Raw genomic sequence first — 12,034 nt, 5'->3', positions numbered from 1 at the left:
GCTCAATATATCTTAGTAGATAAAGACTATAAGACTTAGTAGATAAAGACAGGTTGTTCACCCTCTCCAAGGTAGAGAGAACGAGAGGGCACTCTCTGAAGTTAAAAGATTCTGTATGAACGTAAGGAAGTTCTTCTTCACCCAGAGAGTGGTGGAGAACTGGAATGCTCTTCCGGAGTTATAAGGGAAAACACGCTCCAGGGATTCAAGACAAGGATGGACAAGTTCCTGCTGAATGCAGGTAGGGCTAGTCTCGGTTAGGGCACAGATCTTTGACCTGGGGGCCGCCACGTGAGCAGACTACTGGGCGCAATGGACCACCAGTCTGACCCAGCAGTGGCAATTCTTATGTTCTTATCTACCATTCCTCCCATTACCCATTCAATCCTCAGAGTATGCAATTATCTAACACAGCCTGGTTCAGTACATTCTATTCCTATGCTAGTAGTACTGAGACCCAAAAGCTTGAGTACAGAGTCATTTTTTTACCTGTTTCTGGAAAAATAGTTATTTCTGTCTGAATAGCATTGGCAAGCTTGTTCTAGAAGCAGTGGCTTTAACAACTGAATTAGACTAGAAACTACATGAATTCTCAACATTGATATCCTAGTTGAAGACTCTTGTCTAGGCATCTGACAACAAACACAGCATGTGAATTTCAAAATGTTAATATTTTGGTTATTATCAAAAGCTGACATAAAAATACACTCCAGCCTCCAGCCAGGAGAGGGCAATAATCATATACTGGTATCTAGTCTTAGCCCAGGCCTTTGGCATCTGGAAAGGGACTACTGATTTGCTCTGGATTCATTTCAACATCCTTTGTAGTGGAGGAATTCAGTTTGATTTAAATTATTTGTTCTACAGCTGACCCAGTTAGCTCCACAGCGCTTTCAAGTTGATTTGATTCACACTTCTATTTTCACCCGAGGGAACTAAACCAGAATCAGGTTACTCCATCCATGTGTATGCCCCACCTGTCAGATACAGGCTATGTAAGATATCTGAGCTGATGACTGCTTTAAACTCTGTTCATTGGACCAGAATCAGGTAACTGATTTGAACACTTACGTGGCATCCATATTCTTTAAAATTGTAAGGCAGATGAGAGAGAGAATTTGCAGGAAATCTTCCTGCTTTCTCATCACTCAGCAAATCAATCATTTTGGTGAGTCTGAGCAAGATTTCAGGAAACATGCAAACAATCTCACATTAATATGTGAATTAAGTCACTTGAAATGAAAATTGAACTGGGCTAGGCAAATCCAATTTGTCTGGAAAAATTAAGTTTAAAGCTGATTAGGAATTCCGGCTAAACATCTGAGCCAGAAGCAGACTGCAACCAGCTTCATGATCCCAAAAGCAATGACAGCTTAACACGCATCGACAGCCTGTTCTGACAATGGAGAAAGCCAAGCTTACTTTACACTAAAATCTGATTCTCTGTAGCATGACTTCATTTTTTTTTAATAACAGCTCAGAAAACGTATCTGATGGACCTCATATTTATGAGATACTTCAAATAAAAATAATTAAAAGCAATGCATCAGACAGGAGCATTATAAATATTAGTTTATATTATCATAAGTAGTACAAGGGATACACTAAGCATTCATATAAATATCCCTCAGGAAAGCTCAGCATGACAGCTGCTTGCTTACTTAGTTTAATGAGTAAGACTGTAAGCTGGCTCTGGCTCTGTAGAGACCACAAATATATTCTGGGCTTAACAGCCCTCTTGATACAGAAAAGGAGATCTACAAACACCAGAATGCATTGAGAGGTGAGTTAACAAGGGCTGGCCCTGGAATTTAACTAATTAAACGGTGTCAGCAATGCCTCATCCTCCAAATGCCTGGTTGCTTGAAATCAAAAGGGAAAAAGGAAAGGTTGCTCTCACCGTGCTCCTCTGCTCAATCTGGGGCCTTTCGAGTGCAATAGTGATACAGTTGAGGAAGATAAAAGCCAATACAACGTAGTCAAAAAGCTTGTGAGCAATAACTGTCTGGCAAAGGACGCGGAACCTGAAGGAAAAGTGAAAACTAGAGAATCATGATTCAAGATTAAATTCATTGCATTATTTAACGTCATGAATAAGAGGAGGTGAATGAGCCAGCTGCAAGCGCATTACTTCAGGTAGCAATCATTCACTAGATCAGGTAAAACTCTTTAATAAATACATAACTGCTGCAGAGTTCTTGGGGATGAGACATTGGAAAGGAAAAAGAGATTATGTCCTTAACTTGATAATATCTTTTCCAGTAGATATGTGTGTCATTCTAGACAAGCGGGTTATCTCCCCATAGCTGTGAGCCTTATGCAGAAGGAATCCACTCTGGATTTTTCTATTTCCCTCCTACTTCACCAGGAGCTCCACTGCCATCTGCAGTTAATACGCAAGCAAACAAGAGCTCCATCAGAAGTGAAGTAAGGACAAAAATGGGAAATTCCACAAACAAAACAACTGTTCTGGCCAAGCATAAACTTGAACACTCAATGAACAAGGAATAGTCGACAGAAACATCAAAGGAGCTCAGGTAGTACCCCTGTAGATGCTAAAACATATTATACAGTATTCTTCAGGGCCCAAAGGGCTGACTGGTATCTAAGATACAACTTGGAGAAGCATAAACAGAATTAGACAGTAGGCAGGCGCAAGAAGGATAGGGCGGGAGTCTAGAATGACACACCTATCTACTAGAAAATATATTATCAAGGTAAGGACATAATCTCTTTTTTCCAGTGCAATAGGTATGTCATTCTAGACAAGAAGGACATACAAAAGCAGTCCCTGAATTTTGGGTGAGTTGACTGGCTGGCCTGCAACACGAAGGAACTAAAAACAGAGTCCTCTCTTGCCACAACGTCCACTCTGTAAAACTTTGCAAATGTGTGTAGAGTGGACTAAGTAGCAGCTCTACAAATCTCCTCTGGAGAGACTGCCCTAGCTTCCATCCACAACAAAGCCACATTCCAGGTTGAATGTGCCTTAACAGAAACAGGAGACTGTTTCCCACAGATAATGTAGGCTGATGAAATGGCATTATGGATCCATCTGGAGATCGTGGCCTTAGAAGCAGGCACGCCACGCTTAGACAAATGAGTCAGCAAAAGCAGATGATCAGAGAGCCTAAACTCGTTGGTGACCTCTAGATAGCGAAGAAGCACTCTTCTCATGTCTAACTTCTTCAAAATGTGGTCCTGTTTCTTAGAGCCTGTAGGATGGAATACAGGCAAAATGATGGAACAGTGCATAGGAAGATTCAAGTCTCCAAAATTCTAAGCAATGGCTCTCGACAAGAAAGAGCTTGGAGTTCCGAAAGTCGCTGTGCTATCAGAAAAACTGCCTTTAGCATCAAGTCCAAAAGGGACGCTTCTTCCAGAGGCTCAAACAGAGGTTTGGAGAGACCTGTGAGAACCACGTTAAGGTGCCGTGATGGGAATGGTGGCTTCAATGGTGGTCTAATGCAGAGAGGACCTTTCAAAAATCTGGCAGTATCAGGATGAGCCGTTAGTGAAGGTCTATAGTCCCAGGCTCTGAAACTGGACTCAAAGCAAAGCCATGGTGAGGCCCTTGTCAAGGCCCTCTTGGAGAAAAGCCAAACCCACCAAAAACGGAGCTAAAAACTACTCCACATGTTCATGGGTGCACCAGTGCTGGAATGTCCTCCATGTCTTAGCGGAGGAAGAAACTATTGTTGACGTCTTAGACTTGAGAAGGGTGGCAATGACCACATCTGAATATCTAATGCACTCTAATACTTCACATTCAAAAGCCATGCCATAATCCTCCATGCAAACTGGACCATGTGAAAGCAGGTCTGGATGCATCTACAACCTGAGGCCTTGGCCTGTTTGAAGACGCATCAGATCTGCATACCATGACCTGTGAGGCCAGTCCAGAGCCTCCAGAATGACTCTTCCCTGATGAATCTGTTGAATGACTCGGTATATCATGGGCCAGGGAAGAAAGACTTAGAACATGATGCCCTGAGGCCATGGCTGGACTAGCTCATCTAGACCCTCGCTGCCAGACTTGAATCTTCGACTGAAGAATCTGACTGCTTTCATGTTTTTCACTATTGCTTTGAGGTCAAATTGGGGACAACCCCAGCACTGGACAATGGCCTGAAACATTGCCATTGACAGCGTCCACTCACCCAGACCCAAGGTGTGTCTGCTGAGGAAGTCAACCTGAACATTGTCTACACCTGCGACATGCGCTGCCGTCAGTGCCTGAAGATACCGCTCTGCCCAGTGAAAGAGCATGCGGGCTTCCAGACACAGAGATGCACTCCTGGTGTCTCCCTGTCGATTGACATAGGCCACCGCTGTCGCATTGTCGAAGAAGACTCTGACTGCTTGACCTTTGAGAGTGTTCTGCAATTTTATCAGAGTCAACCGGATGGCACGCAGTTCCAGACTGTTGATCGACCATCGTTTCTGAGAGGGCATCCAACGTCCCTGAAGTGGTTGGCGGTTGCAATGGGTTCCCCAGCCCAGGAGACTGGTATCTGTCGTTACAACTACCCAGGAAGCAATCCTCAGAGGTACACCCTTGGACTGAGGATGGAGCCATCAATCCATGCTGACATGAGCCTCCAACTGCAGAAGGGAAAAACTGCAGGTGGCAGTAGAGCTCCCGGTGAAGTAGGAGGGACAGAAAAAATCCGGAGTGGATTACTTCTGCATATGGTTCATGGCCATGGGAAAATAACTTGCTTGTTCAGAATGACACACCTATTGCACTGGAAACAGAAGTGTGTATGAAGGGAGGGAAAATCTTGGGAATAGGATGGGAAGGTAGAGTCACATGCTAGGAATAAAGGGAGAAGACAGGGAAGAAGATGGTGGGAGAAAGAGGTGGGGCACATGGGAAGGTGTGAGGAAGCAGGAGGCAACAGTTTGGGAGCAAAGGAAAGGAGGCATTGAGGTGGATGCTGGAGAGGGAGAAATGGAGGGTAGTTGGTGAAAAGGGGTAAGAATGTGAAAGGCATATGGATGAGGGATGATATGGAAATAAAGAAATAGGGGAAGTTGGTGGAATGCAGGAGAGATAAAATAAGGAAATAGAAGTGTAAGAGGAAAATGCAGAGAAAAGTTAAAGAAAAATAAGAAAAGGTAGAAATGAAGAAAAGAAAAAAAGATGGAGAGAATGGAGGAGAAACTCAGAGCTTAGGTTGTTGTTGGTGTTGTTACTGTAAAATAGAAACAGCTCAAAAGGCGGGAAAGAAGAGGAGTTCTCTGCCTCTACCATTCAGTTTCCAAAATTACCGTATTTTTCGCTCCATAAGACACACTTTTTTTCCACCCACAAGTAGGTGAAAATGTTGGTGCGTCTCATGCAGCGAAGATAAAAATTTTTACCCTCCCCGTACCGTTTTAAACCTCCCCCTCATCATACCTTTTTAAAACACATTCGCAACTTTGCGCAGCAAAACTCTCCAGCCCTTAGCCTTTTGAAAAACTGTAGGCCGGAACATCGCAGTATCTCTACTACAACTCTCAGGAGGCAAGCGGCCGACAATCACCCAACTGTGCTTGCCAGCTTGCACTTTCTGATTGGCTGCGACACATTTTGTGTTTCTACCCCGCCCCGCATGACTGGGTTAGGCTGAAGTGGTGGCAGCAGTAGCTGGAGCTGCTGGCTCTGGTTGTATGTCTGGAGTGTGCGAGCGCTGCCGGCAGGAGAAATCCCGCAATGAGATAAATTGATGGGGAGCGCCAGGCAGCCATCCTCACTCAATCGCTGCTGGGTGACGAGGGCTCAGTACTGCTAGATTGGCTATTTCTGCTAATAGGGCAAAGATCCGGTTCTTAGTAGAGAGTTGCGCGGGGACAGAAATCCCACCCGACCCCGCCAAAGTCCCACCCGTCCCCGTGAGGAATCCCACCCGTCCCCACCCATCCCTGCGAGGAATCCCCTCCGTCCCCGCCCATCCCCGTGAGGAATCCCCTCCGTCCCCGCCCGTCCCTATAAACTTCAGAAAAGCACAGTTACTTACCGTAACAGTTGTTATCCAGGGACAGCAGGCAGATATTCCCACACATGGGTGACGTCACCGACGGAGCCCCGCAGCGGACAGCCTCGAAAGCAAACTTGCTTGAAGATCTCGAGCTTTCGAGTGCTGCATCACGCATGCACGCGTGCCTTCCCGCCTGAACTAGGGGGCGCATCTCCTGTGAGGATCCTCAGTTCAGATACCAAGCCAAGAAGCCAACCAGGGAAGGTGGGAGGGTTGTGGGAATATCTGCCTGCTGTCCCTGGATAACAACTGTTACGGTAAGTAACTGTGCTTTATCCCAGGACAAGCAGGCAGCATATTCCCACACATGGGTGACCTCCAAGCTAAGTAAAAAGGGAGGAGGGAAGTTGGCAATTTACGAAAAAAGATTTTGCAAAACAGACTGGCCAAAATGGCCATCCCTCCTGGATAAAGTATCCAGACAGTATTGAGAAGTGAAAGTATGAACCGAGGACCAAGTGGCAGCTTTGCAAATTTCCTCAAGAGGTTTTGATCTGAGGAAAGCGACAGATGCCGCCATAGCTCTAACTTTGTGGCCCGTCACTCGACCCTGAAGAGAAAGACCAGCCTGAGCATAGCAGAAAGAAATACAAGCAGCCATCCAGTTGGAGATGGTACGCTTAAAGACAGGACGTCCCAACCTATTTGGATCAAAAGAGATGAAAAGTTGAGGAGATGTTCTGTGAGGTTGTGTACATTGGAGGTAAAACGCCAACGCACGTTTACAGTCCAAAGTATGCAGAGATGCCTCACCGGGATGAGAATGCGGTTTAGGAAAAAATACTGGGCGAACAATAGATTGATTGATATGAAAATCTGATACTACTTTAGGTAAGAATTTTGGATGTATATGGATGTATACCTTGTTATGGTGAAAAACTGTGAAAGGTGGGTCCGAGACCAAAGCTTGCAACTCACTGACTCGACGAGCAGAAGTGAGGGCAATCAAGAACACAGCTTTCCAAGTGAGATATTTAAAATGAGCTAAGTCAATAGGTTCAAATGGAGGTTTCATCAATTGAGCCAGAACAACATTAAGATCCCAAACAACAGGAGGCGGTTTGACAGGTGGATGGAGATTAAAAAGGCCCTTCATAAAGCGAGCAAACAGAGGATGTGCAGAGAGAGGTTTCCCATCCAGAGGTTGATGAAAAGCAGCAATCGCACTAAGATGAACCCTAATAGATGTGGATTGGAGGCCTGACTGAGATAAATGAATCAAATAGTCCAGAACTGAAGCCAACGAAGAAGACCTCGGCTGAAGACTACGACTAGAACACCAAGTCGAGAATCTGGTCCACTTCTGGCCATAACATTGACGAGTGGACGGCTTCCTGGAAGCCAAAAATACATCTTGAACAGACTGAGAGAATTGAGAAGGATCTGTTATGCAGAAAGGAACCATGCCGTCAAGTGAAGAGACTGCAGGTTGGGATGAAGTAAAGACCCCTGACTCTGAGTGAGCAGAGAAGGAAAAACTGGTAGAAGAAGAGGTTCCCTGATGCTAAATTGAAGAAGAAGAGAGAACCAAGGTTGTCGGGGCCACCGAGGCGCTATGAGAATCATCGTGGCATGGTCCGACTTCAGCTTGACAAGAGTTTTGAGAATAAGAGGGAATGGAGGGAAGGCATAAAGAAACTGACTCCTCCAGTCCAGAAGAAAAGCATCCGCCTCGAGACGCTGAGGCGAGAAAATGTGGGAACAAAACAGAGGTAGTTTGAAGTTGCTGGGCAACGCAAAGAGGTCCACCCGAGGAGTTCCCCACCGAGCAAATACTTGACGAAGTGTGGGGGAATTGAGTGTCCATTCGTGAGGTTGAAGCAGACGACTCAATTTGTCTGCAAGGCAGTTCTGTTGACCCTGAATATAGACAGCGCGAAGGAGGATGTTGTGAGAAATCGCCCAATGCCACAACCTCAGAGCTTCCTGACAAAGGGAGTGGGATCCCGTCCCGCCTTGTTTGTTGACATAATACATCGCTACTTGATTGTCTGTCCGAACCAGGACTACTTGGTCGTGAAGGAGGTGAAGAAAAGCTTTGAGAGCAAGAAAAATCGCTCTGAGTTCCAACAGATTGATGTGACATTGACGATCTGTGGTTGTCCACAACCCTTGCGTACGGAGACCATCTACGTGGGCTCCCCATGCGTATTCGGACGAATCTGTCGTGAGCACCTTCTGATGAGGAAGATGGTGAAACTGTAAACCTCTGGAAATTGGAAGAGAGCATCCACCAGCGGAGAGACTTCTTCAATAAAGGAGTCACCGCTATATGTTGAGTAGGCGGGTCCAAGGCCTGTTGCCACTGAGATGCCAGGGTCCATTGAGGAATGCGAAGGTGTAGTCTTGCAAAGGGAGTCACATGAACCGTAGACGCCATATGTCCGAGAAGGACCATCATTTGGCGAGCCGTGAGAGTCGAAAGGGAAGCTACTCGTTGACAAAGTTGCAAGAGAGTTTCTTGACGATTGAGGGGGAGGAAAGCTCTCATTTGAACAGAATCCAACACGGCGCCAATAAATTGGATCGACTGAGTTGGAACCAACTGAGATTTGGGAAAGTTGATATGGAACCCCAGACTTTGAAGAAAAGAAATAGTCTGAAGGGTCGCTTGAGTAACCCCTGGAAGAGAAGGGGCTTTGATAAGCCAATCGTCGAGGTAAGGAAAAACCTGGAGACCCCGAGCACGGAGGGCTGCAGCCACCACGACTAGACACTTGGTGAAGACCCTGGGAGAGGACACCAAGCCGAACGGAAGAACCCTGTATTGAAGATGAAGGTTCCCCACCTTGAACCGGAGATATTTGCGAAAATTCGGATGGACAGGAATGTGAGTATAAGCCTCTTTGAGGTCCAGTGAGCACATCCAATCTCCCTGATCCATGAGGGAGTACAAGACTGGAAGAGAGAGCATGCAAAACTTCTCTTTGACTAGAAATTTGTTGAGAGCTCGGAGATCCAGAATGGGTCGTAAATCCCCCGTCTTCTTGGGAACTAGGAAGTATCTGGAGTAAAACCCCAGATTGTGCTCGGAAGGAGGAATCTCCTCCACTGCTCGAAGGCGAAGAAGTGCCTGAGCCTCCTGAAGAAGAAGGGGGAGTTGCGAGAAACTGGAAAGACACTCTCTTGGAGAGTGATCTGGAGGCACCTGAAGCAGGCGCAGAGAGTATCCCTCGCGGATGACTGTGAGAACCCAGAGGTCCGAGGTAATAGTTTCCCAGACAGATATAAAACGGGAAAGACGACCTCCGATGGGCAGGGAGGAGTTTGGATGCAAGGAGGTTGGAACGCTCACTACTGGACCATCAAAAAGACGGAGCGGGTTTGGTTGGAGCGGGCGCCTGGGACTTCTGAGGGTGTTGTTGTTGAGGCCGCCTAGGTGGAGGCCGAGAGAAAGCCGGAGTGGACTTCATGGGATAGCGACGAGCAGGAGGCTTGTAAACTCTAGTCGTAGAAGGTTTCGGCTTAGGGCGAAGAAGAGAGGCAAAGGAGCGCTCATGCTCAGAGAGCCGCTTTGTAGCTGCCTCGATCGAATCGTCAAAGAGTTCAGAACCTTGACACGGCAGGTTTGCTAAACGATCCTGCAAGTTGGGATCCATGTCAACAATTCTGAGCCAGGCGAGACGGCGCATGGCCACTGCAAATGCCGAGACCCTAGAAGAGAACTCAATCGCATCATAAGATGCCTGCAACATGAAAAGGCGTAATTGAGACAGAGATTGAATAATCTGTTTGAAATCCGAAAGACGCCCTCTGGGCAAGTCTGGGCAAAAAGATGACAACTGTTTCAAAAAATAATTAAAATAAGAAGTAAAGACATAGTTGTAATTCAAAATTCGATTAGTCATCATTGAATTTTGATACAGTCTGCACACAAACTTGTCCATAGTGCGACCCTCACGCCCCGGAGGGACTGTTGCAGACACCTTAGAGGGATGAGCCTTCTTAAGGGATGATTCAACAACCAAGGACTGGTGTGAAAGTTGTGATTTCTCGAAACCCTTGCAGGGAACAGTGCGATACCGAGATTCCAGCTTCGAAGGGATAGCTGTCACAGAATAAGGAGTTTCCATATTTCGCAGGAAAGTCTGCTTCAACACCGGAGTCATGGGCAGTCGCAAAGTTTCCTTAGGAGGATGGGAAAGCTCCATATCCGCCAAATATTCAGGCGTGTATTTAGAATCAGAATGTAAGTCGATGTTAAGAGCCTGCCCCATGTCGAAAACAAATTTAGCAAAAGAAGAAGACTTCGAAGTTGATGTTTCTTCAGGGGAGGCAGAACGAGAACAAGGAGCCACGGAGAACGAGGGGGAAGCCTCACGAGAATATTGAGAGACCGGCTCCGAGTCTAGACGTAAAGTGATGGAGGATACTCCACTGCCTGTCAGAGGCGGAGTGATTGAATGCTTCCGCTTAAGACTTTGAGATGGAGAAGTGCGCGGAGTGTGAGGCTTAGAAAGAGGAGACACATCCCGAGGCAAATGCCTCGAGGGAGGAGTCCTCGACCTCGAATGCCTCGATGAAACAGAGGAGGCAACAGTACTCTGAGAGCGAGGCACATGCTTCGAAGGGAGATCCGAAAGCCTCGAGCTCTTCGAGGAAGGGATCTTCGAAGACCTGGACCGATGCTTCGATTGAGGTAAAGAAATTTTGGAAGCCCGTTCAGGGGAAGAATCTGACGAGGAGACCCTAGCTCGAGACCTGTGTCGAGGAGACTGCCGACGAGGCTCAGACTGCTGCTCAGGCTGGACTTGCGAAGACAGGGTCGAGGCCGGGACCAACTGAGCTACTATCGAGGAAATTTGAGTCGTTAAGATCGACTTAAGCATATCCTCGAACATGGGGACAGAGACCAAGGGACTCGGAGTCACAGGAGGTCTCGTGCGTTCCAATGAGGGCGACCTCGAATGTGAGTATTCCCTGGATTTGGAAGCAGGTTTCGAGGAGGGTCTAGAAGACGGAGTCGAACCTGGAGCCCCAGGTTGCGAGGAACTAGACTCCGTCGGCTTCTTAGGTATGGCACCTGAAAAGGAAGCAGGAGACTTACCCCCCAGTTCAGGCTTCGAGGATACCGCCGAGGCCTTCGAGGCCGAGGACCCAGAGGTCTTCGAGGCCGAGGCCGGCAGAGGAGGCGAGGTCGAGGTTTTGGCGCTCGATGATTGTCCCGAAGTCGAGGGCTTAGAAGACGCCTCGACCGAGGCCACAGCTTTGTCAGGCTCCATTCGAGGAAAAAGCTCGAAGAACCTGTCACAGCAGCGCTTAAAGGCACGAGGTTGAAGAGTGAGGCAGCGAAGACAATCTTCCGGGCGATAAGTCGTCCCCAAACAGAGCATACACCGACTATGGGGGTCGGTGATTGAGATTGTTCTGCCACACTGATAACACCTTTTAAACCCGGTTACAGGCCGGGACATAGATAGGACAAAGTCCGTGTCGAGAACGAGGGAGAGAGGGCTAGGCCTCAAATCTCCCAAACCCGACTCGCAACGAAAAATTCAAAATTTTTTTTTTTGTAAGAAATAAAAGAAAAGTGTAACGAACACAGCGACCAAAAAGAAAAAACTACTCAGCTGCGGTGAAGAGAAGGCACAACACTACGGAGACCGAGTCGACAAATCTTCTCAGCTCCGCGGAAAACGTTGAATTGAGGATCCTCACAGGAGATGCGCCCCCTAGTTCGGGCGGGAAGGCACGTGCGCATGCACGATGCAGCACTCGAAAGCTCGAGATCTTCAAGCAAGTTTGCTTTCGAGGCTGTCCGCTGCGGGGCTCCGTCGGTGACGTCACCCATGTGTGGGAATATGCTGCCTGCTTGTCCTGGGATAATAGTTATTTCATTTAATTATGCTACTGAATTAAAGGCTCTGGTAGAAACCCATTTAAAAATAAGCAAAAAGACTTTATTAATTTGGAAATATTAATTGGGAAGAATACATATTTTGTAAACGGGTTTCTACCAGAGCCTCTAATGTTTATAAATTTTTATCAACACAACTAATATACTACTT

General features: G+C 46.9%; 1 protein-coding gene across 7 annotated transcripts in view; it reads right to left on the bottom strand.

Moving 5' to 3' along the window:
• CACNA1I (calcium voltage-gated channel subunit alpha1 I) overlaps positions 1 to 12,034 on the bottom strand; it is a 1,298,213-nt gene that overhangs the window by 201,109 nt on the left and 1,085,070 nt on the right. For all 7 annotated transcript variants that reach the window (XM_033929511.1, XM_033929508.1, XM_033929510.1 and 4 more), the window contains one exon: positions 1,901 to 2,024. In XM_033929511.1, the coding sequence (XP_033785402.1) occupies positions 1,901 to 2,024 (124 nt within the window). The remainder of the gene's footprint in view (positions 1 to 1,900; positions 2,025 to 12,034) is intronic.

This window comes from Geotrypetes seraphini, chromosome 2 (assembly GCF_902459505.1).
Source record: "Geotrypetes seraphini chromosome 2, aGeoSer1.1, whole genome shotgun sequence".
Taxonomy (NCBI): domain Eukaryota; kingdom Metazoa; phylum Chordata; class Amphibia; order Gymnophiona; family Dermophiidae; genus Geotrypetes; species Geotrypetes seraphini.
The sequence above is the reverse complement of the archived record's forward strand: the minus strand, read 5'-3'. Positions and strand labels throughout refer to the sequence as shown.